Source organism: Arvicanthis niloticus, chromosome 2 (genome assembly GCF_011762505.2).
Source record: "Arvicanthis niloticus isolate mArvNil1 chromosome 2, mArvNil1.pat.X, whole genome shotgun sequence".
NCBI classification, from domain to species: Eukaryota; Metazoa; Chordata; class Mammalia; order Rodentia; family Muridae; genus Arvicanthis; species Arvicanthis niloticus.
The window spans coordinates 35,233,693-35,259,773 of NC_047659.1; the positions used below are offsets into that span (position 1 = coordinate 35,233,693).

Here is a 26,081-nt window from a genome sequence, read left to right on the forward strand (position 1 = left end):
GTCACACTCTTAAGTTACACACCTTTAATTTCACACATCTTTAATCTCACACACCTTTAATCTCACACACCTTTGATCTCACACACCCAAGGAAAGTCCTGGGTATCTAAAGCAAGATGTTATCAGAGTGTGCTCAGCTGTTGTAGGCTATTGTAATCCAAATCTCATGTTAAGGTATATGGCTCAAGATGGCTGCAAAGCTGATAGCTGCTTTCTGCTAAAAGTCAGCTCCCAACAGCCTTCTAAACAGGAGGGATTGAGTAAGCAGGAGAAGAGGCAGAGCAAGTCTAGGCAAGTAGTAAATCCAAGTATGTCAGTAATGAATCAGAAAAATTTGTTGCCTTTACCAGTGACAAGGGACCAAATCAAACAACTATCTCAATTCTTATTTTATCAATAATTGGTACTTTTATACGTTTGATTATATTCACACACATCCAGATACATACATATATTTAAAACATTATTGGTTTTAGCATTCATTTGCTCATTAAATATTTATTAACAACATGCCTGGAGCCATATACTGTACCGTTTACTTGGGATGTTGTATTTATAGCAATTATCATAACAATGGGACTTAGTAGAGGAAAGATACAATAAAGAAATGAATGAGAGAACGGGTCGTTACATATTCTGTTAACTCTTAAACAAGATTGAAGTAGGGTAAGATTCAGACTCCTTTGAGTGGCTTTATCAGAAGGCATTTTTAGAATGATTTCCACAGGACATGAGGATAAAAGCTGATAGATGAGAGTGAGACAGCCATGGAAGAGACAGAGGCCAGGGGAAGTCAAGGAAGCTGTGGTACCAGCATTGGCCAGGAAAGGCCTCCCCTGCCACACAACAAGCATAGATGGGTAAGTTCATACAAGAGCCACTGGGAGTCTAGATAAGTAGCCTAGGACTTAGAAGTGAGGAGGCTGCTGAGGGATTTCAATCAAGCAGTGACTCTGGGTGTAAAAGGATGGCCCTGCTGGTTAAGTGAAGAACCGATAGCTGAGGTGCTGAGAAGGAAAGAGATGAGGTAGGAAGGTAAAGCAAAGGCAGGCACTTGGACTAAGCCCTGGGGTGTAATGTAGGCGTGAGCCATGCTTGAAAGTAGAATCATCATGCTTGGTTGGGAATTCTGTCTAGTAAAGGCCTGGGATAAAGAACACGAAACGAGTCCTAGCATTTTGCTTTAGCAACTATGAGATTGCAAGAGCAGAGTGGGTTCATAAGAGGCTTGGGAAGGGAAGGCAAGCAGAAGGTCACTGGGAGCGTGTGGTTCCTGAAATGCCCAGAACACCTCTAAATGGAGACAACAGACATCCGGAGGTGTAAATTGCTACAGGGAGAACTCAGTCCTGGAGGCCCAAATTAAGCATCTATTTGCAGAAAAATATCTGATATCCAGGACTAGGAGGAAAAGGTGCCAACCTCATTTACATCTTCATTTTCTCAGTTTTGCCTAGGAGAATGGCTTACCTTCTCACGTCCACTGTGGAATCTTATTATATTTCAAGACCTGAACAAACCTAGCTTCGTCCCCTGCAGCAAGAACCTTTTGCTTAAGATTTATTATGCTTCTCTCCTTGATTCATTTATATGGCCCCTCTCTGGATTGTTCCTGCAGTATAGGAGCATTTTTCTGTGTGCCTGGGATTGTGCAGCCTCTTGCCTTTTTGACTGAGAAACCCCTCCTGGCCCTCCTTTAAAACTCTATCTTCAGCACTGCCCTCTCAGCCTGTTTTGCTTTTGCCTTCTTCCAGATATGGCTCGGTGTGCCTGCTAGGGTATTATTTATGTTTTCTCGGATCCAACATCGATATGGAACTGCATTATCTACCACTGTATTCCCAGCACCTTACATTGGGTCTGACGTACAGTCAAGTTTAGAGGGTCACTGTTAAATCAGTGGACACTTCTCCTGGTCTCTGGCCCAAGAATAATAGTTGTGGGTGGGAACCAGGCCAGCAGTTTTATTTGCAGGATGGTGAAGTCTGAACTAAGTACTTCCCCAAGGAGAGTTCCATTCACTTCTCATCAATTAATAGGAGCAGAAAGTGAGGATCGAGAATTATTGGCTCTGCAAGCGTCAAATTAAAATCCTGGCTGAGGACACTTAACTAGCCCTTTGAGACACTTGTTGAGACAGAGAATCTAATTGCACTGAGTTTTTGACTTCTTGTGCAATCTTTAAAACATGTCAGTGGTGGGGCATCAGATGGTTAGTGTGATAAGCTGAATGTCAAGCTCTTACTTGGACATGATATTTCAAACAAAATAAAGCAAGTCCCTATCATCCTGCCTCCCTCATGTGGATGCTGATTTGTCCTGAATGCAAGATGCTCCCTTCCATAGTCCCCTATCTCTCCATTTTAGCAGCCTTACACCAGGGAGAGCAAACCAAGGAAAACGGGCTCCGTATAGATTTATGTAATGTAACGCTATTTTTCCCAGAGCATTTAGATCATTTTTATATCCTACCTCGCTTTAGCGATTTTCAAAACAATTTGTTTCTTATTAACAACCCCACCTGAAAGCATGATGTTTATGCTCCAAGCATACATCAAAGTTTACCCTTAAAAAACCCAGACGAGTGTCAAACAGCCATTAAACTCACCATGAAATGAGACTTTCTTACTTCCAGATAGAAAGTAGAAGCATTATAATAGGAAAAGGGCTGGCCTCTAATTTCAAACTATCTGTGTGATATTGAATCTGAACAAACAGAGTTCTGTACAGTGTTCCCGAGTTATTATCTCCAGAACTCTAATAACTTTACAGCAGGAGGTTGCAACACTTAAACAGGCACACAGAAGATACCATGAACAAAGGTTAGAATATTCCATTTCTTTCCCAACAAAGCATTAAGATACAACAAACAGTTATTTCATCTTTTGGTGCCTAATTAATTTAGATCGATCTTTGCAACTTACAGATATCTTTTCTACCTTCAACCTGCAATATGCAGCCCCATTTAAAATGTAACATTATCATATAGAAAAGCACAACTGAACATCTTAATAAACATTCACTCTACATTTTTTTCTGTTAATTTAACTACCATAATAATATAGTCACTTCTGCATTGACATATAATTTATGACCTTCTGGAAGGCAAGAGACATTTTATACAGTGGCATCCTTTGTATCTGGTATTGTCTTTCAGGAGAGAAATGAAAGAGACTCATCTGATAAACTGATGCAGTGAAAAATAATGCAGACAAGGTAGCACTGAAGAAAATAATGTTTTGGGTTGTGCTCATATAAATCCCAATATACCTGGAGAGACAATAATGGTACAGCTTACCAGTCACTAAACTAATTTATAATGTCATAGTGCATGGTGTTTAATCCCAAGAGCAAGCATATCTGCCATTTCTCTGAGTCAAGGTGCTTCAGAGATCCAAATCAAGCTGTTTCGTGCTAGAGATAAACTCTGTGTCGCTCTTTGTCTCAAAACTTTTCAGTCAACATTCTCTCTCTTGTACTCTGCACTATAACAGCATCTGTGTGATTTGACTCAAGACTGACTTCAATTTCTGAATTTAAAAAAAAAAATGGTATTAGGTTAGAGAGATGGCCCAGCAATTACAGAGATTCTAGTACTTCCTAGTGTCCAGCTCCAGGATATGTAACATCCTCTTCTGGACTCCCCAGGTACCTTGTATCTACCCAGGTACATGCCCCCCCCCCCCACACACACATAAACATGTATACCTTATTAAAATAGAATTTAAATCTTAAAGGGACTTCAGTGATTTAATTTGCAAGACATTCATTCTGTAAAACTTGAAAGCTCTCTATGTGAGCAAGAAACCAACGTCAAGTCGTTGATATATAAAACAGAAGTCAGTTTTACACTCATACTGCCTGGTTATTAGAACTTCAGGGATCTCTTTTCAGCCAGAATTCAAACTGGCCATATTTCTGATACGTTCCCTTGCCCTAAACGTGACTGTTTCACATGCTGAGCTGAAAGCTGATAAACAAATCCATCCCTGGCTAGTAAGAGAGTAAACTATCACGAATTTTCTCCTGAAGTATGAGACTATGAATAAGAAAACAGGACCGGCAAGATGGCTCAGTGGATAAGGGCAACTGCCACCTATTCTGATGACCTGAGCTTCACATGGCCGAAGGAGAAAAACAGTTCCCACAGGTTGTCATCTGACTTCTTTCCATGTGTGTCGCAGAACTCATGTGACCTCCGCATGTGTGCTACAAGATGGACATGGACATATATGTACACACATACATAAATAAATAGATACGAGTATTTAATGAGAAAAAAAAACTCCCAGAAACTTTAATTACTAAGAAATAGGCTTTTAAAGTTCAACAAGCATAGGAATTGACAAAAATTATCTGTGTCTATATTCCTGACAGTCTTAAAAAAATGAAAAAGATGGCAATAAGGGAGATATCCCAAATTGTGAGATTATCAAGTGAACCATTTGATGAAAGAGTACACAAGCAATAAAAAATCTTATCTAGGAAAAAAGGAAACTACACAGGCTATATTGACAAGTAAGGAAAATAGCATTTAAAATAATATATTTGTGTATGTTAAAATGTTGAGGGACATTGTGGTGAACTTTCTTTTGGGAGCTATGCGGGTTGGGGTGGGGTTCATAGTATTTTGTGTTCTTGTCTGTAGTTTTACAACAGACATAAAATACTTCGTAATTATCAAAGTTTACCTTTTAAATTTAGACAAAGAAAATACAGATTTAGAAAGTGGGTCCCAGGGGCATGGCTAGCATTCATTCCTGAAGCTTTCAAAGCATCTTCTAGTATCCCGCCCGAGGACAGGACATGGTATAAAGCCCTGTTCATGACTATAGTTGCACAACACTATCCCTCTCTGCCACATTGCATATGGCACCATGTTCACCTTCTTTAGAAACATCTCATGGACTCATGGTATAATTGTATACAGGATTTATAAAGGCCTCATACAAAACTTTTATTTAAGATGCTACCTAGAGAATAAGTTGCATTCTTCCCTTCAACACATGCTCCAACTCCTGAGATACTGGAATGATGTCCATCAGTATCAAATGGGGACTAAATGGTCTTCTTAAACTGAATTCGACTACAAAATCTCTCTTCTCTTTTAGTTTGCTGGTGTAACTGTTTTGCTATCCCTTTAACTTCTTGTCTCTTATTCTCTTGCTAATTTCTTATATCGGTGATTCTTATTAATAGAGAGATGGGCACGAATAAAAATTAGAATAAACGGAAGAAATGTACTGAAAAGAAAATTGAAAGGAGAGTTAAAATGCAGGCAGTGGGCTGCTTTACCACCTGTAGACTGGAGACAGCATGGGGGAGGGGCAGCAGACAGAAGCAGAGACCTTTAGTAGAATGATAGCCAAGCACAACCTAACAGAGCAAGGAGCTGGGGAACCCTCACTATCCTGCCTCATCCCAGCCTCCCATCTTGTACTTTTGCTGAATGTACTTTTGCCAGAAACCAGAGGCCAAGGAAGACACACAGGGAAACCTAGGAGACAAACTGAAGTAAAGGTGGAGACTACTCAAGGGGGAGATATCCCATTCAGCAATACTAATTTCTTTAATTATAAGTGTTCAGAAGTAGGTGCTACCTATATGCATCCAGAAGTAACATTTTAGACAGAGCTTGCTTTGGCCACTTGTATCGAGCTCTCCTGACTAGCAGAGCTTCCCACTCATGCAAATTGGCAATAACCTCCTTTCTGTTGTGATGTATCCTATGTCCATATAATAGGATGAGCCAAGAAAATGTTCTGGAGTAAACACATTAGTTATCTCATTCTTAATTGAAATGTCAGGTACATTTAAAAATAACTGCCATGGCTTCTTTAGGAGAAACGTCTGTTTTCAGGATGGGCGACATTACATACCGATGGTGTCTTATGTTGACATTTCTGAAATGAATTTGCCCATAATCTTGTTTAATTTCTCTCTTTCCACTATTCATTAGGGAGGGAGTTTATCTACTAAGGATGCTGTATTTCAAGACCTGAAGTGTCAGGGAGAGTAAAAAGTAATCAGGCCTCGGAGTCATTCAATCATGACTTCTTAGAACTTAGAACTCAGGTAATTTCTGTGAACATTTAATCCAAACACTTCATTTTACAACTGAGAGGGCAAAACCCCATACAGTCTGCATAATACATCTAAGGTCATCCATCTTATTAGGGACCCCAGGCCTGACAGGTCTTCCTTTCCACTTCAACATTAAGACATGTGCTGTGTACAGCTAAGTGGTTGTACACAGTGTGTGCAGTAAACATACCCACTCAACCAATACTCTGTGAGGGCCTTGGAAATAAAGAAGTGGAAAAAAACACCCATGAATTCTCTTTTCTTGTGAATGTACATTCTAAAAAAAAAATGTAATATTTAAATGTATGTGAGTGAGTATGTGTGTGTGTGTGTGTGTGTGTGTGTGTGTGTGTGTGTGTGTATGTCAGGGGTGATAAATGCTGAGGGAAAAGGGCAGGATGATAGATGACAATAAATAAAAGGGATCATCAAGGATGCTCCCACTAGCGTGACATTTGTTTGGGTCCTTCAGTGAACTGAGAAGATGGTTGTACAGACATCTTGGAGGAGGAAGATGGTTCTAGGTGCAGAGAACCATGAGTGCAAAAGGCTGGGAGACAGTGCTAGGATGCTCATGGAGGAGGACGCAGATAGGCACAGCTGGAGCAGAGACAGGTGGAAAGGAATAAGATGAAACCCAACACTGATTAGCACAGTGCAGGGAGGAAGATTGGGCAGGGCCCTAGAGGTTGGTGGACTTTGGATTTTATTTGTAAGGAGTGAGAATCCATTTGTGCATCTGTTGGCAGAGGAGTGATATAATCCGAAGTGAGTGTACAAAGATCTGCATGGCTGCTTTGAATAAAAGAACATGGAAGAAGAACATTGAAACAAGAGGAGGGGGATTAATTAGGAGACCAGGAGGCTGAGCCAATGTTTCTAAGTAAATTATATAGCTAGATCTTCTATCCATGTCTGAAGGTAAATTTAATAAAGGGAAAATACAAATCAATAATGACTCAAAGACTATTGGGCTGGGAACTAGGAGAGCAGATTCCATCTGCACTGAGAACAGGGGAGAGAGGGCATTGTGGGTCTGGGAGGAAAAGCCTAAGCACAGCTTTGGCATTTAGATTTGAGGTAGTTGGGTATGTCGGTGTAGACTTCAAAAGGAATATTAATTGGTACTACTCAGCATACAAATGATATGAAGTTATATTGTTAGCAAGTTAGTTGAGATCACCTAGATAATATGCATCCTTAGAACACCAAGCCCCCAACATACTCCAAAGTCTAAGAGATAGAAGAATGAGGAAGACCCATGCAAGTTTACTGAGAAGAGGGGAGCACTGTGGTATAATGGCTTCCTAGAAGTAAATCAAATCATTTTCCAAAGACAAAACTCTGGTCAGTTTGATCATAATGATTCCAGAAAGATGAGAACTAAGAACTGGCCACTTGGAGTAGCCAGTGGGACATGGAGGACAAGGGCAACCTTGGCAGGTGCAGTGTTGCTGCAGCTGGAGGATGAACTGCTTCCAGAGAAGAGGAGAAAAGAAGAGAACGTTCCACATTGCTAATCATCAGGGAAATGCCAATCACAGTAACCTTGCCCATGACCTCACTCCAGTTGGAATGACAGTGGAAAAAGGAAAAAGGGAACAGGTGCTGGAGAGGACTGTAAACCACTGAGCACGTGCACAGTAGGTGAGAAATTTGGAGGACATTATGAAGGGGGGGGGGGGTCTTTTAAAAATTAACAAAGAACCACCCATAATCCATCAACCCTAATACTAATGATGTAGCCAAAGAAAAGTAAAGTAGTATGTTGAAGAGACATCTATACTATTGAAGCATCATCATCAGTCAAGAAATGGTAACGGCCCAAGTGCCCATCAACACATGAACAAATGAGAAGAATGCAAATTAGTTGTGAGAGCTAAACTCTTATAGCTGAACTGTCAGTCGTGACAACATGGATGGTATTCTAGGTCATCATTAAATGAAGTGACAAGAGTCCACCATGAGGAGGTGAAAGATGCTGCTCTCACAGGACTTGACAGAACAGAGGCTCCTGTAGGTTGGGTTGCACAGGACGGGGAAGCGTGAGCAACGAGTGCAAACTCGCAGCTAGAGAGGAATAAGAAACTCTGCTGTACTGTCACACAGTAGGGCTGACCAAACATAATACTGATTTACTGTGTACTTTTAAAATGCCTCACAAAAGAATTTTAAATGTTCTACTATATAAAACATAACTATTACAGGACATCGATATGCTTACTCTTATTTAACTACCATACAATGTACATACATACCAAAATATCACATGATCTAATATAAATGTGTGTTTTTCATGTGTTGAAGAAAATTAAGATAAAATATAAAAAGAGCCGGGCAGTGGTGGCGCACACCTTTAATCCCAGCACTTGGGAGGCAGAGGCAGGTGGGTTTCTGAGTTCAAGGCCAGCCTGGTCTACAGAGTGAGTTCCAGGACAGCCAGGGCTACACAGAGAAACTCTGTCTCAAAAAACCAATATATATATATATATATATATATATATATATATATATATATATATATATATATATATAACAAATTGAAGAGGAAAAAAGCTGGACCCTGAGCTCAGGCTGTGGAATGATGGCATGTCTGAAGAAGGGTGGGATCAAGAAGAGGATCTGTTAGATGGAAGACACTGTGGCATGCATTTAGAAAGATCTGGAAGATGGAGGATGGTGGGACAAAGACTGGAACAATCTTGAGTTGTAAAGGCAATGAGATCCATTGCACAAATAGAACTGGCCTCAGACAGATCAGCATTATGAAGAGAGGATGTCAGGATCATGGTTGTAGACGACAGGTTGGTAGATTTGATCTTGGAAACCTGTGAACACTTTCTTGTAAAAATAATGTCAATTTGTTAATAAGGAAAATGCACTCATGGCATTTTCTTTTAACCCCCTCAAAAAATAATGCCATGAGGAAATGAAAACGGTGATTTTCTTTTTAAAGTCGGCTTGTAACATAATCTTATCGTGATTATCTTATGTCTTACAGAGCATTTAATTATAGTGCATCATTAGCTCAGAGGAAATCATAACTATTAAGAATATGGAAAGAGACACTGTCAGCTTTGGACACTTTTAGAACATAAAAGCAATTCTACTGCAACAAATGGGTACTACTAAGGGGTTTTAATATCATCAATTTCCTATCTGCTAGACAGATCTGTGTGAGCAATGGTAGGAATAAGGTGAAATAACCTCAAATCCGAGACTTTGATACTGAAGCTTCTTGAAACTGAGATTTCCCAAAATGGATTCATCTCAAAATTAATAGCCAAGAGCATTGACGAGAGTGGCACAAACACTACAGCAGCATTTAAAGAATAAACAGGGATCGGCTCATCTAGAGTCAAATACTTCATACTACGTGGCTTTGGGGAAATTGTGTAACTTATATACATCTCAGCTTCTTCAGGTATGAGCATCACATTGTTATCCATCCCTCAGAGTTATTAAGAAGATTAAATGAACACACGTATTGCCTAGAACACTGCAAACACTGCATAAATGTTTGTTAATTATATCAGATCATTATGAATAATCAAGACTTAGCAGAAAGTACAGCCAAATATGGCAGTAGAGTCAATTCTTAAGTTTCTCCCTCTAAAGCTCCCAACTGGGAAATCGTGTGCAATTTTTTTTTTTTAATTTTAAAATTTAAAATAAAATACATCTGACTCTTAGCCATTGGCTCTTGGTTTCCATCTGACTCCTTCTTAAAATTATACCATCACAAAAGATAAGAAGGTTGCTTCGTATTTTATTCTTCTGAGACGGAAGTTATAGGAGCCATAGGGATGGCTCAGTGGTTAAGACCACTTATGTTTGGTTTTCAGCACCCACATCAGTTGGCTACCAACTGTTCTTAACTCCAGCTCCAGGGCATCTGCTGCAAATGTCTGCTGGCTACAGGAACACACAGACATGCTCAGCTTTTTATGTGACAGCTAGAGATTGAAACTCAGGTCAGTATAAAACTCTTGCACAATCAGCCATCTCCAAAACCCTGAAGTTTTCATTTAAAAAAAGAGAGTTGAAAATGGGCAATAGGCTTCCCACTGGCCATCTCCGGGTATCACCCTACACTTCCTGTCACTTTTAGACTTATATTGAAAACTAGTTTCAACTTGTTCAGTCTCATGTAAACAGGGTGGAATGGGTTCATTTAATAAGCTTACTTATGTTCATTTCTAAATTTTAAATGACAAACCAGAGAACACTGGGAACATTTTTAAATTATGTGATTCTTGATTTATTTCTTTTCCTTAATTAAACCTCCGGCTCGACATTAACTTCTTTACCCATAAAATAATATTTGGAGGACTAATATTAAATTTTTATAAGAGAAAATTGCAATCCCAGTTTAATTCTGAGTTCTTTCTGCATAAAATATTTACTATCTTCTTTTCATCTAACCATTGTTAAATTGAAGTGGACATTCCTGGTTTCTTTAACAACTCAGTTGTATCAACTGATGTTTTTCTGGACTCTGCCTTGTGAGAGGACATGTGATGTTTTCCTGAAAACAGACACTTTGAGAGGGCACGTGATGGTTAGAAAGAATATAAATGGAATCCCACACTAGTGAAAGGGGGCTCTTGTATTGTTGCATCCTGCAATACTTTGCTGGTCTTCTCTGATCTTCACTCTGTAGAGAGAAATGTGCCGATGGGCTTCTCCTAGTATTTGGTTGACCCTGGCTGCTTCCACTGACTCCTGTTGACTCAGCAGAGCCTTGATGTTTTTGTTGGGTTGAGCCATCGCTTCTGATTAGTGTTTGGTGTTTGTTATTGAACTGGACTGCTGGTATCCTGACAATGAAGAGTGGAATTGCCCCAAGAAACTACTTCTAAACAGGTCCACAGCACCCTTTTCATTAACCTTTTTCTACTACCTCTGGTCCATGGGTTACTGTTTAAGAACCCTAAAGTAGGTTTTTAAAAAAATCTAAACCTGTATTAAATGACAACTTATCCATTATGTTCCTTTAACTCTGATATTTGGGATACTTCATGAAACTTGAAAATTCAAAAGAATAACATAAGGTCCTGGAGAAGGGGCTCAGTGGCTATGCTCACATTCTGTTCTTGTGTGAGGTCTCGGGTAAGTTCCCAACACCCATGTAAAGCAGTTCACAACCTCCTGTAACTCTAGCTCTAGGGGATCTGTTGCTCAGCAGGCCTCCATGGGATGACTCTCTCTCATCTCTGTCTCTCCCTCTCTCTCTTTCTCTCTTTCTCTCTCTCTCTCTCTCTCTCTCTCATATACATACACACAAACAAAAGTAATAACTAACCCCTAAACTGTGCAAAACTCTACACCTAGGAGTTATCGGCTGAGAGGACCAGAGGACAGGCAAAAAGAACAGTTCTTGAGGCTAGTTCTCAACTCATAGGGACTCAGCCTTAATGCAGATAGTTTATTTGCAAAGAGTCCTTCATGTTGTGAGAGATACCAGTGAGTGAACATTAAAGGGAGGTCAACTTGTGTATTTGGAGTGAATCAAAAACATGTTTCCAAGGCCCCCAAAGTCTCCAGCTATTTTCATATTGCCTTCTCTGTTTTCTGAAAACGTAAATGTGCTGAAAGCCAGTTTTAACACTGAAATTCACCATATCGCCAAGTGTCACAATAGTGTTCCCTGTCAATGTTTCAGCTAGCACAGGTGAGATGTTACATAAATTGGCAGCGTTTTCATTTTACATCATTTTATTGTAACTGAGATTCAGTTAGATAGTTTTCCCTCCCTTCTCCAGAGCAGCCTTGGTCTCTCCATTACACAGGCTGGGGAGGAGTATCTGTCCGAATAGGAAAGGATGCAGAGGAAACAGAGGATCCTGCCGGGACTGGCAGGTACCATCTCTGAGGATCTGTTTTCCAAGCACCACTATGATTTCAAAAGGTTCCTTTGCCCTACTCCCTCAAGCCTTGTAATTGTCATTATCCTCCTTCCTCGACATCGGGGCACTTCATGGGGATGAGAGGCAATCAGTCACAGGCATTTGAAGGAAATTACAGAGGACACTTCCATATCCTGCAGTTCCTGTGGTGCACGAATGCATGCAGTAGCAATTAAGGGCCTAAAGTAAAGGAAGAAAATTAATAGAAAGAGAGTTACTGGGCCCTACTGCAGTCAGCCAGGACAAAAAGTTTATTTCGAGGCCTTGACTTTGAACAACTATGGCTAAACTAAAACATGGCTAACATGGGAGCATTCACACTAAGAAGCACTCAGACCAGCAGAGGCCAGAGTAGCGAGCAGCAGATACCCATGGTTATGACTTGATGATACAAAGCCAAGAAAAGGTGGTGTAGGCATTTGATGAGAAGAAATGTACCTCCTACCGGCCCTGAGTTAAGGGAATCATCAGTACTCCATGCAGGGGCCATGGTTACTCTTAAAATTACATTAGAAATATATGTGTATGGATATCTATGTATCTATTAATATGAGCATATAGGTACATATGAAAATATTTAATTTAATATACGTAGTGATAGTCAACTAATTTCAAGCACAATGTGATTCACTCCATTTTGTAGTTTTTGTCTTTTCTCGATTAACACTTTTGTTGTCCTGATAAACTTTGAAACTCAAATCTCCCTGTCGTATTAAATTACTAAGGGTTTCAAATGACACAGAAAAAAAAAATGTATACTATCTCTGTGGCAGTGTGGGTAAACTCAAAAAAAAAAAAAAAAAAAAAAAAAAAAAACCTACCAGAAGAGGAACTATTTATGTTGGAGTGTCCTCTTACAAGGGCATGCAATTTGCAAATGAAGGACTGGGGTGTAAAATAAATGACACTGAAAGGTACTTGGAACACAATGAATAAATGGATGGAGACTCATCCCATGTGGACCTTTGGGTTTTAGCCACTCATTGTCAGCCTATCTTACTAAGAGCCGGTAGCACTGCCCTGTATGTGAAGCAGATGGATGGAGAGGCAAATGCAGCCCAACACACTACTGCAGGAAGGAGGGCGGTAGAGTCAGTGCCTGATGAATAAGTGCATGCACTACTTTGAGGCACGTTACTTCCTTAAAGGAGACCTTGAGAGTTCAAAACCGAGCACACAGCAGAAGGCTTATGTGTGTAATTTACAATGAAGTCAGCAAGTCATAAAGCATATGAGAAATTTTGCACATTTTATCTTTTTGAACTATGTGCTAATGAGTCTGCATTTTGCAGTTTATTGCCACCTAGTCCCAGGGTATGCACTAAAGAATCAATCGTCCTGTGGTCTAGAGTGAATTACTACAGCTAGTGTATGCTCTATGTTCTGATCAGAATGTTTCCTCTTACTGGTACTAAAAACTATCTATGCAGCCACTAGTGTTGACTAAGTAATGTCCCTTTGAGGGGTATTCTTTTACCAGCTAAGAGCAATAACGGGCAAAGATAAAAAAGACTTGTGCACATGACTGGTTTCTGAAGCTGGTTTAATTTTGTTGCCTCTAGTTATAATTAACTTTACCTGATTTCTATTTGATATGTCTGATTTGATTCTAGCTACCTTCTGCTTTACCACTCCACTACAACAATATTAATATTAGTAATTACTGTGTTGTTTATAGAGCTCTTTCTGGGTTCTGGGCATGTGCTAGCTGTTTCCCATGTTTTGCCTCAACTCATTTAATATTATACAAATAGATACAAACACTGAAACTCAGGAGAAAAGACAATTTCCCTCAAGGTCATACAATTAGCAAGTGACAGCTCTGAACTTTGACTAGATCTGAGCAAGAAAAAAAGAAGCCTATGAACTCAACACACTTGGAGCCATGCCCCATTCTAGTGGGCTCACTAAGTTTGGGGTCTTCCATATTTGCTACCCAGTTTGCCATTTGTTGATTTTCCTTTCCACAATGGTTCATCTCTGTCTTCATTTAGAACTGAATCTCTTTAGATCAACTTCAGTATCTTTTTATCTGTATATGTGTTTGGGTTCCTTTCTCAATGAGATTATCAGTGTACCATATAGTTATAGCTAACATATGATGAAAAATAGAAATATCCTTAGACCTGCTCCCTCTCCTTAGTTAAATTCTATTTCAGGGCCATGGGCCTGCCATTTGATATTAAAACTAATACAAAGTCTTCTTAGGGAATGTTCATCTTCTAGTGCTCAGGTAGCAGGAACCTATTTCATATCCCCCAACATAGTTCAAGGTCAAATGGAAGACATGAGCCCACCCGTCTTCAGGAAGCATTCTCCCCTTTCCTGACTGCAGTATTCAGCCTATCCTCATACAGGGAGATACAAGTAATCTTAGCTCTTCCTGAGGCTATATATGGAAACCTGTGCCAGGAAGAAAGTATCTGTAAATGCCAAGTGCCAAGGTGCTACCTTAGTTTCTAATACCTAGACTGTTTAGGTCAACCCTCCATGCTCAGGATTCCACACTCTGGGTCATCCCCACCCTCTTTTATGATTGATAGCATAGCTGAAACACTTTGTCATCCTGCTTCTCATCAAAATAATTCTGGGCAGACTGTAACCTCTTTTCCTGCTGCCCTACTTCAGACGTCTCAACACACTGTGTGTTTTATAGAATTTCTATGAACTAGAAAAAAGCCACACATACAGTCTTCTTAGATAATTTTCTCACTCTTCTGGTCTGTGGAGGTAGCTGAGAGTCATTAGTTTTAAACCTCCAAAGTCCTTTTCATTTCAAAACATCCAAGAGAAAGACATTTAAACACTGGGAGGATCTTTTATACAACTGACTCTATTGACCTTTTGATCTGTTGAAGGCTTCAGTGAAGGATTATATATAATCATACCTCTAGCCCCTTATCTATGCTAGCCAATAAGACTCTTGTTACAAAAGAGAATCTCTAAGCTAGTTGAGAATTTTCCTAATCATCAAGTCTGTATACTTTTAGTTGAACAGCTTTTCAAAATTAATCTCCTCCTAATGAAGCTCATCACTCTGGAACTCCTTTTATACCCAGCTTTAGTGTCCACAAGCCCACCTCCTTTTTTTACCCAGCTTTAATGTCTCTAAGCCTGCTTTTCTCCTGTTTCCAATATTAATCATTTTTGTTAGAGTCCTTATCAGCCATGTCTTTAACATCTGCTATTTATACTAGTCATTTGTTGAAGGTAATCTGGGTTTTGTTGTTGTTGTTTTGGGTTTTGTTTTTTTTTTTTTTTTTTTTTTTTTTTTTTTTTTTTTTTTTTTTTTTTTTTTTTTTGTGGTGGTTGGACACTGAGAAGGTATTAGCACAACATGATCACTCCCTGTTTTGTTTTGTTTTTAACTAATCAACCTCAAAAGTGATACCCTTAAAATTCTTCTGGCTTTTTTTCACTTCCAAATCCAAACCCACTTCTACATACTTGGTATTCCAGAATCTAGTTTAGTGATTTTTTTTCAACTACTATACAAAAATTAACACAGATTGGGAGTACAAAATGAGATTTTATAGCTTTTAAAGCTCAGAATTCTATAATGCAGAAGTCCTTCACAGTGTAGTTGAGCTCTCAGTTTTTGAAGTTACAGTACCAAAATTTAAGGTTTGGGCAAAGCAGAACTCTTATCTGGAGAAAAATTTGCTTCCAACTACATTCTTGTTTTTAACAGAATTAAGTTCCTTATGGCCACAGGACTATGAGTTAGAGCTTGGCATTGCTTCACTGGCTCAGTTGTGCACTTCTATCCATGTTCTCTGCCTGATGGCTCCCTCAGTGTTTTGGCCATGAATGGTAGGTAGGTCATGTCCTTCTTGTACTTCAACTCTCTAGCCACTCTGGGCAACTGGCCACAAAAGGTCCTCTTCTCTACTGAGCTCCTGTGATTGGTCATTCTGATAATGTCTTTGTTTTGCAGTCACCTGTGCTATCTTATCTAAGCTAAGCATGGGAGGAAACTCCATGTTACTTTCAGTTCTGGTGAGGAAGGGCATGTAGTGGGTTGGGGAGAAAATCTCAGAGAACATCTTCAAGTTGGCTTGCTCAGTTGTACTTGCTGGCTCGTCTAAACCCCAATGGTCCTAAAGACACAGGGTTTACACTTAAGAATCCTAAGTTTTATCAGTATTCTGTGTCCACCTTTTATTCCCCACCCACAGCTTTTTAGATCAGTACCTGAAAACTTGATAGTACATTACCTAGCTATATATAGTACCTCAAAAGAGACTTCAAGATTTTATAAAAATTTTCTCTCATATGAACCCACAAATTCCCTACACTGGGAGAACAGCTTTGACCCAAACTATAAAATCTCTCAGAAGGCTCAGGGTTTTTTTAAAAGTTGCTTTTAATAAGGGTCCTTAAATGCTTCAACCCCTTCTAACCTACCGTCCAAAGGTACGGGAGAAAAGATAGTAAATTAGACAAGGAGACGTGGACTTGTTTAGAAATAGTTTTTTGAGGCAATTCCAATCTCTGATATCAGGATACCAGCAGTCCAGTTTAGTAGTGTCAGAATACCAAACACAAATCAGTAGTAGTGGCACAGACTAGCAGAAAGCACCAGGCCTCTGCCAAATGGGCATGAATCAGTGAGAACAACCAGGATCAGATAGAACACCGGAAGTTCTCTGCTGTGCCTCTCTTGACAAAGCAAAGATCAGTGCAGACCCGAGACCAATGAAGTATTGCAAAGCTAGCACCTTCACTGTCCCTTGAGTTGTATTTATACTCTCTCCAAATATCATGTGTTTTCCCACAGGTCTTGCCTCAGCAAAACACCACATGAGTCTGCATCATACGACACATGTAGAAACTTTCCACTTCAGTGGAGTTTCTTGAATCTTCTGAGCAGAAGAACCATTCCCAGCCTATAACCTGCACTCTGTTTTCACTGTCATTGCTAGATCGACTATGCCCTTTGGTTTTATACTGTCTCCTCCCACAAGGTTCTCTGCTGATGTAATTCTGGTTATTTGCCAGAACATTCAAGTGCCAACATTGCACTGAAGCTGACTTTGGGCATTTGATGAATTGGTGGCACATGAACCCAAGAATTCACAAAATGGCAAATCCTTCCCCAAAGTATCTCTTTGAGGTAGAACTGAAGATTATACACCCACTGGTGGCATCCTGGTTTGCCTAGTAATGTCTCCCAGTTCAGTTGCAGGCAGTGCTGGATTTTGCTACATTTTCAGAGAATTATCAAACACTATACCAGGAAAGACATATGTCCCTAGTATATGATGCTTGCTCAAAATTTCCATCGTGGGAGAAAAGCTAGAACTAACTTGGAGCCCATGGAACCTTAGACTTGGCATGCCATAGCAATTCATCTCCTAAAATCCTATGATACAGAGAAAATTTAAGTTAAAATTACATTCTCATACCATTTTAAAAGCCACATACAGCAAAAGGGTGGTGCAGGGACCAACAATACATTATTAGTCATTTTAAGGCCCATCTAGCGTGAAATTTTGTTTCTTAGAATAGTTCTGTGCTCATTCATAAAAAGGCACCATCCTCTGATTTTATCATGACAATTATTTCAAGCATAGAGAGATGCCTGTGAAAATTACCTAACAGGTAACAATTTATCTAATCTCAGCTAATAAACATCTGCCTTGGATCTTGAGATAAAACCATGAAAAAAATATAAATATTTTATCCAACTGGAATGCCACAGAGAAAAGGAAAAAGTATTGGGCACCTATAAGAGTAAACGTAGCACTAGATACAAACCAAAACATTATCTTAGCAAATGAGCCCTGAAATATAAATTGTATAGGAAGAAGCATTAGGGTAAAGAGTGTCCTGTCCATGGCAGGGCAGAGCTTCTCTGTCTCCTCTGCTGCTTCCTTGTGAGTAAAGTCAGGTGGGAAAATGGAGAAGCAGCGGCTAGGAGAAAGCATGTCTCAGTCAGAGGGCTTTGTCGGCAGGATTATCACCTGTAGGGAGATTATCAACCAAGCTGCTTTAATGCTCTGGAATAACAAAGTTTGCTTCTAGCATGTAAAATAGTTAAAACAAAGGAATGTAAGTTTGTAATTAATAAAGGTAGCCAGAGCTTTTTATCAGTACTTTTGATCAGTATGTTGCTTGATAATGGAGCTCTCCATTATGTAGAAATGTGTAAAATAATATGTAGTCATGCTGAACAAAATCAATCTCTCTCTCTCTCTCTCTCTCTCTCTCTCTCTCTCTCTCTCTCTCTCTTCCTTTCTCTCATGCACACACTCCAAAAGCAGACCAAGGAGATGCAGCTGAAGTCAGAGAAAGGCTAGACCCTAATAAGGGTCTGAGTAGCTGACAACAAGAACAATAACTAGCTCAGGACTTGGTCGGACACTGAGTAGGGATTAGCACAGCATGATCACTCCCTAAGAAGTAGCTGGGCAGCCTCCTTTAGGCTGAGCACCAGAGGATCAAAGGGGTAGATGCATAATGCTAAACTAGTGTCATGCATGAGAACTCTCAAATTCACACTGGCTCACAGCACAGGATCCCAGATCTAGACAATAACATAGAAGCTGGTTCTGAGCCAGTATAATGTATATGGCCCTCAGAAGAGACAGAAATAAGAGCTGTCTTCAGAGATGGTCTTATTACTGGGTCCCAGTTCAGAAAGAAAAGTATAATTCATAAAGGAGACATAAATGCCTTTCTTCTTTAGTCATTTAAACTGTCTCTGAAACTGCGGAAACTTCAGGCAATATTAAAAGGTAAAAAAAAAAAAAAAAGAAAAAAAAAGAAAAGAACCAAAACAAACAAACAAACAAACAAAAAACAAACTCAAAATCCTTGTAACCCCAGTAGTTGATTAAACCATAGTATCCTGTAATTGTAAACACCACCTATAGATTAATAAATAACAAATAGGAAAATAGATAAAAAAGTACAGATAAGCAACCAATAAAAGAGAAGATGTTCAGTAATCATAAGCTATTCAGTCTCAGAAATAACAATGGAAATAAAAAGTAAAACACCAATGGGGTGCTTTTCACATTTGTCAGATTGGCAAAATTTAAAAAAAAATTATAATAATCATATAAAATTTAAAAGTCATATAAAATTGAAAATATATTGATCCTACAACATAATTATTTTACTCCTAAAAACCACCTAGATAGAGAAAGCTCTGGTTAAGCCAAAACGTATCTGCTTGGTAGCCACAGCTGTACATGGGGCAAAACAAGAAACCTTTGTAGCCTGGCATGAAAGCCAGTGAGGAAAATGCAGAAAACAGCAGAATATGGAACACTAAAAACTCTAACTAAAAAGACAAACCAGCTCTACTCTATACTGTTAGCATAGGAACAATTTAAAAAAAGAAGATGGGATGGGAGAAGGAGTGGTGCAGGGTGATGTAGTATGATAGTGCTCATGGAGAAAGAAGATTAAATGATGGCCTACACATTCAAATGTTTTAACAGCTACATACTGTCCTGGGATGACAGAAACCAAACCTCTAGGGAGGAGACGAAGGTACTGATGGAGGCCTCTGAAAATGAAAATGCAATATCCTGCTAGTTGATGGGAAGTTCTCCTTGCTCTCCACGATGCCTTCTTGCTTTACTAGTCCTGCCATCACCTTGGCCACCACAACTGTCAATCATTCCACCCTTTGCTCTCCCTGTGTTTGCTCGCTTCCTTTACTGTTTCTGAAGCCAAATGTCACCCCTTTCTGAAAACTCAGAAAGTAGCTTCTTACTCACCTTTAAACCCCCCCTTTTTTTTTTTTTGCCTTCTAGAAATCTTCTGTATCAACTGCAAAGAAGACAGCGAGCAGCAATGCCTGCTCTGAATGTAGTGGGAGGCACTGTCTTCTTAGATACGTAATGCTTTCTGGGGTGATGCTTACTTGTAGAGAAGAAATGCTATGAGAGCCCTCTACATAGAAGGCATAGCTACGGATGCACACTGAAAATACTGAGTATTCATGATAGCTAACAATCAGTGAGTTGCCCCACAAAAATACACAGTTTACTTCCATTATCTGAAACACGATCAATATTTACTAATTATTGAGGTTTGCGAGGTTATTCCTTTTAGAAATCACCTTTCTTAATGTGGGCCTGATGAAAGCACTCAATTTACTTCGTTAATGGGAGAAATGGAATTCAATTTTTAATTAAAAAATATAAGAGCTGCGAAAAGCAACCCCTTGCCGGCTAACTTTGTCAAATGTCCGTAGACTCCCCAGTGTGTCGCTTTGTCCACATGCTGCCTCACACTCATTCAGCTTGCTGGAGCAAAGGCATGGCACAAGTCAAGATCAACGGCAAGTAAGGAGTCAGAAATGCAGCCAAACTGGCTCAGAGTCTTAAAGCCCACAGTTCCTTTATCCCCCAGTATTCAACTCTGAAGGAAAAACTTCTTAACCAGGGGTGCCACAAACTCTATTGATCACAGTCACAGTGCAAAATCTAGTCTACAAATGGCCATGAGTTAATCAGCCATTCTCAGCAATGTAAGCAGCTTTTAAAAAAATCATTTTTTACATCATGCAGATCAAGTGAACTTTCTAGGCCCTGGTATGCAAGACTGCAGGAGCTATGCACAGATCAATTTCCTTTCTTTGTACTGGTCATGAGGTAACCGTCATGAATGATTTCCAGAGTCAGCAGCTCTCAGAAATGTTGCTTGATAACTCTGATAACATTTTTAACTAAAATACCTAAAATTTTGAAATTTTGATTGTAGGAACAGACAAAAATGTTTAGATGCCATTATAAAATAATCAAAACAAACCCCAAGCATTTACATCTTCTATCGATCAGCAGCAGAACTTCAGGGGTACGGATAAGAGTTTGGTGAATATTATTTTAAAGATTTAGAAACAGGCATTTGCCCAAAAGAGGAATGGTAAATTTGTATAACTGAAAATACCTAATAAATTATAAGTCAAGAATGAAGTCTTCAAGGGCCTTTTGCCATTCCATGGATTGTACACTGTCCCCGGTACCATACATTATGCCAACAAGTACATTTCTATCTATCATTCGCCACACTACCATAAACCAGAATGCTCTCCCAGTACAATGAAAGCTTTATCATGTCCATTCTTAGTGCAAGACTTAAAAATAACCACAAATTTTGCCTTTTTCCTCCAATATGGAATGGACCGTGATCATACAGGCTAACAACATGGGTTCCCTCTTCAGCAATCACATCTGCGACACTCATAAAGGATAAAGCAAAACTGTGCTCAATTCTCACAAATGTTCCAGGAATGGCCAGGGAGAATCTATGGCAAACTCCACTGTGAACCAAAGCTTAATAGACCAACTAAGGACCCATTCACACATCCAAAAAAAGCAGGAGACTGCATACCTTAATCTCTGTCTCCTCCCTTCGGAGCAATTCCTTCTTTTTCCACAATTTCTCTTTCTCCTCTTCCCTTTCTCTTCTTCTGGCTGAAATTTCCATTTCCAGTCTTGATAGCTCTTCTTGTTGGGCTCGCCATTGAGAAACCTGAAACACATAGAAACCTTTCATTTCCATAACTATGCAGTCACATGATTCCACATGGGACAAGGTTTTGTGTCAAAGAGGACTCAAGGTTTTCCAAACATACACACATAGTTTATGTGTATGTGAGGATATGATATGTGTGCATGCTAGTATAGACAACAGCAACTTTAAAATAACACATCCACATACGCTTTAGCTGAGCTCAGGGAGTCATAAAAATGTATGATTTTACTTCAGAGAATCTGTGACTTCCAAAAAATTCCGGGCTGGGTTGTAGCTCAATGAATGATATGTTTGCCTTATATATGAAATGCATTACCAATGGACATGTTAATGTGAAATGGTGAAAGTTTCATGGGGTCCTACCCCTAGACAAAATCTGAAGGCAACCAGTAACTACTGGGAGAAAGAGAACTAATGTCTCCTAAGAATGAATCTCTATTGGTTGTCCAGTGAAGAATGGCCAGTACTGAAACCATACGGACACAAACAACAAACATGGACTCAGCACATCATGTATATGTATATAAAATTAGGGGCATGAGAAGACGGGTCAGTTAGTCAAGTGTCTGCCATGTAATCATGAGGGACTGAGTTGGATCCTCAGCACCTATGTAATAAATCCAAGTGTGGCACTGTGGCCCCAGCACTAGGAGCAGTGGAGATAGGCCAATTCTTGAACTTGAAGAGCCAGTACAGTCAAACTAGCACATTCTTAGTTATCAGTGAGAAGTCATGTCTTAAGAATTATGGTAGATGGGGCTAATGACTCAGTGGGTAAAGGTATGTGATGCCAAGCCTGATGACCTGAGTTCAATTCCCACAAGGGTCAGATTCCTATAAGTTTTCCTCTGATCTCTATATAAATGCTATGGCATAAGTGTACCCACTTATATACACACACAAGAAATAAAAATGGTATTTTAAGAGTAAGATAGAGAACACTCAAGAAAGATACCCAATATTGATCACTGGCCTGTATACACATATGGGCACCTATATACACACATGGACACACATCACATCACATATACAACTACCACTCAAATTCTGAAATGGACCTAAGACCTTAAAAGGTTTAAGAACTACTGAAAGATTTTGGTTTCTTTACATTATAAGCAGAGAAAATAAGAATAAATTAAGATGCCAACATAGAAAGAAACTTCCTGAGATATGTGCCATTGTTAGACAAATACTTTTTGTAGCTTTAATCTATATGTAAAAACATTTCACACTATAAAATATACATAGCCTTTTATCCTTATACCTGCCTCCAGGAAATTATTCAAGGATCATTGTACTGGTTAGTTTTTTGTCAATGTGATACAAGCTGGAGTTAACTGTGAAGAGGGAATCAGAAATTGAGACAATGGGAATTTCTGGTTTTGTTGGAGACTTAGTTGTGTCATGTGATGTTTTTCTGAAAGTTGTCTTATGAGAGGATATTTTGCTGAAGCAGACATGTGAGAGAATGTATTTCTGAGAACAGACACATGGTGTTTTTCTGGAAGCTATCTGGTGAAAGGGCATGTGATGTTTTGCTGGAGCAGACACTTAAAGGGACACATAATGTTTGAAAAGACAGTGGAAGAGGCTGTCACTGGCTCGCCCTGTTTTCTTCTCTGATCTTTGCTTGTCTTGACTTTGTAGAGAGAAGCACACCAAAGAACTTCTGGTGGAGTTCCAGCTGCTTCTTGTCACTTCAGTGAACTTGTGCCAATCAGTGGAGCCTTGCAGTTTCTTCTGGACCAAACCACTATTGATTCATGTTTGATGTTTTGCTAGTGGACTGGACTGCAGACAATAAAGATTAGAATTGCCCCCCCAAACCTACTTCTAAACAGGTCCACATCCCCCTTATCCTATTAGCCATCTTTCTCCCCTACCTTTGATTGATGGGCTATAAAGGAGGTTGAAGCATTTAAGAACCTTTATTAAAGCAGGTTTTGAAATATAAAGGCCTTCAAGACAATGTGTCCATAAAATTTCCTGAGGGTAAGTCTGTGAGACATTGATGTAGGAGGGCATTCCTACATCAGGGCTATCAGCAGTGCTAGCCCTGAGCAGGTGGTCCTGGGTTCTGTAAGAAAGCAGGCTAAACAAAGCCATAGAGGGCAAGCTAGTAAGCGGCATTCCTCCATGGCCTCTGCTTCAAATCCTGCATGCACATTCCTCCTTGAGTGTCTGACTTGATTTCCTTTCATAATGGACTGTAAGCTGTAAGCTGAAGTAAACACTCTCCTCCCTATGTTGCCTTTGGTCATTGTGCTTTGTCACAGCAATAGAAACCACACAAACAATACAATCATCAACTAGACAAGCACACAAAAAAATATACCATAGCAATTCTCTCTGCAGCACAGTTTAAAACAGAAAATCTAGGGGAAGTCTAAATACCCAGCAATAAAAATTGGTTTAATTCAAATTTTGTACATTCATACAGTATCTGTGATTGATAAAAGATGCTACGTTTCTACATTTGTTGATAAGAAAGCATCTATAACGTTTAGATGCAAAAAAACAGTGTAAACTACATTTGTATGATCTAATTAGCATAAAGTATCCTTGTATCTGTACAAAGAGAGGCTTTTGAAAGATGGTTTACCGACGTAATAATAGAGCCTCTGGAAATTATTTTAAAAGATTCTAAAATTTATTTTAATATTTCTAGGCTCAATAAAGTTATTCTAACCTTTCAAGGCTGGGTACATTTTTCATTTCACACATTTTTAATGAAGAAAAAAACAAATGAGACTAATAAAAAATAAAGACAAACTTTTTTTTTTGATCCTGTCTGGCTGACAAATCAGTAAAAAAAAAAAAATACTCAAGTGTGCAAAACTCCTCTTACAAAAGGTAATACATAATTTTGCAAGTATTTAACTCAAGCATCATTCATTAATAGCATACAAAATTAAAATTGAGACATGATATCATCCAAATATGACTAAAGTGACTCTTAATAGCTTACCTTTTAAATATTTTATATTAACTTCAAATTTTTAGTTTTCTAAAAACATTATTTTGCCAAAACAAACAAGAAATGCTAACACTCTCCCTTCTAGAACACTCAAAGGGACAGTTAGTTCCCTTCTCTCTGACACCTGTTAACCAACCTCGCAAAGAAGATTCTTTCTCTTGCGTGCTGCACCATAGCTCTGTCATATACGGGCAATAGTGCACGCTTCTCTCTCCCTGCCCTCTAGCCACTAACCCTATACCGTATTTCATCTCCAGTGTGACTCTCTATTTCATTATTTAAACCTCTTCTGTGAAGTCTTCTCTAGGAGGTTGACTGCACAATCTGCATTAACAGCTTTCTGCCTGCAATCCAGCTCTACAGGAATTCTTAAAGACTTTCCTACTTGGCTAGTGTGGCTATGGTCTTCCAAAGACTTCCAAAGTTAAACTCGGGGCCTGTGACCCTGCCACAGCTTCATGCCAAGCCTAGGGTACTTGTCTCTCCTCAACTATAACTACTTCTGTCAGTGGAACCACAAGTCTCCTTAGAGTATGAAGAGTGTGCCCATCAATATAATTGTTTCTCTGCATATCACAATAATCTTTGATGCTATAAATAACCTGCTAATTTTATATATGTATATATAGATGATTTTATATATGTATATAATTTGGTTTCATATATATATATGTATTTAAGGTTAGATGAGCTTTTTTTCTTTTTTTTATTGGATATTATATTTACATTTCAGATTTTATCCCCTTACCCCATTCCCCCCACCACCCAGGAACCCTTATCCCATCCCCCCCTCCTGCTTCTATGAGGGTGTGCCCCCATCTACCCTCCCACTCCCACCTCCCACCCTCGAATTCCCCCCCACTCAGTGTTCAGCCTTCATGTGACCAAAGATCTCCTTTCCCACCTATGCCGGACAATGGCGTCCTCCCCTACATATACAGCTGGAGTCATGGGTCCCTCCCTATGTGCTTTTGAGACATCAATTTCACAACCATTGAGATTGGCTATAATTCTTTAGTTCACTCAAAATCTTTCAGCCAAATGTGTTGAACAGGACTAGAAGGTTCGAAAGGGTGATGTCAATTGACTAAGTTGACTGACTTTCTCACTCTTAACACCACATTGTTAGTATGCAATTCTAGGCAAGCTTGTTTCTTGGCCTGAAATGACTGTTCTTATTCTTGCTCTTTTTAATTATATGTTGACACCAACTCTCCCTCTCTGTTTAATTATTTAATTTCATCTGTATGCGTGTTTCGCCTATATGTCTGTGAGCCATGTACAAGCTTGCTATCTACAAAGGCCAGAAGATGGCATTGGATCTCCTGAAACTGGAGCTACAGATATTTGTAAGAAGCCATGTATGTCCTAGGAACTGAATGCAGATGCTATAGAAGGGCAGTCATTTCTCTTAACCATATCTCTTAAGATCCCAACACATTCTTAATGTCAAGGAGTGATACAAACACTCCCGCCTTGCCATGTCCTTGATTTCCCTCTATTTCATAAGATGCTTATCAGCTTTCTGGGGCTCAAATCATGGCTGACGGGTTTCATAAAACATCTCTATCACATGCACCTCCCCTTTATCTCATGTACCATACTATAACTGCTCA

General features: G+C 39.3%; 1 protein-coding gene across 3 annotated transcripts in view; it reads right to left on the minus strand.

Annotated features, from left to right (window-relative positions):
• The window catches only part of Ccdc148 (coiled-coil domain containing 148), a 261,767-nt gene that overhangs the window by 65,964 nt on the left and 169,722 nt on the right, over nt 1–26,081 (minus strand). For all 3 annotated transcript variants that reach the window (XM_034496862.2, XM_076928783.1, XM_076928784.1), the window contains one exon: nt 21,345–21,485. In XM_034496862.2, coding sequence (XP_034352753.1) covers nt 21,345–21,485 — 141 coding nt within the window. The remainder of the gene's footprint in view (nt 1–21,344; nt 21,486–26,081) is intronic.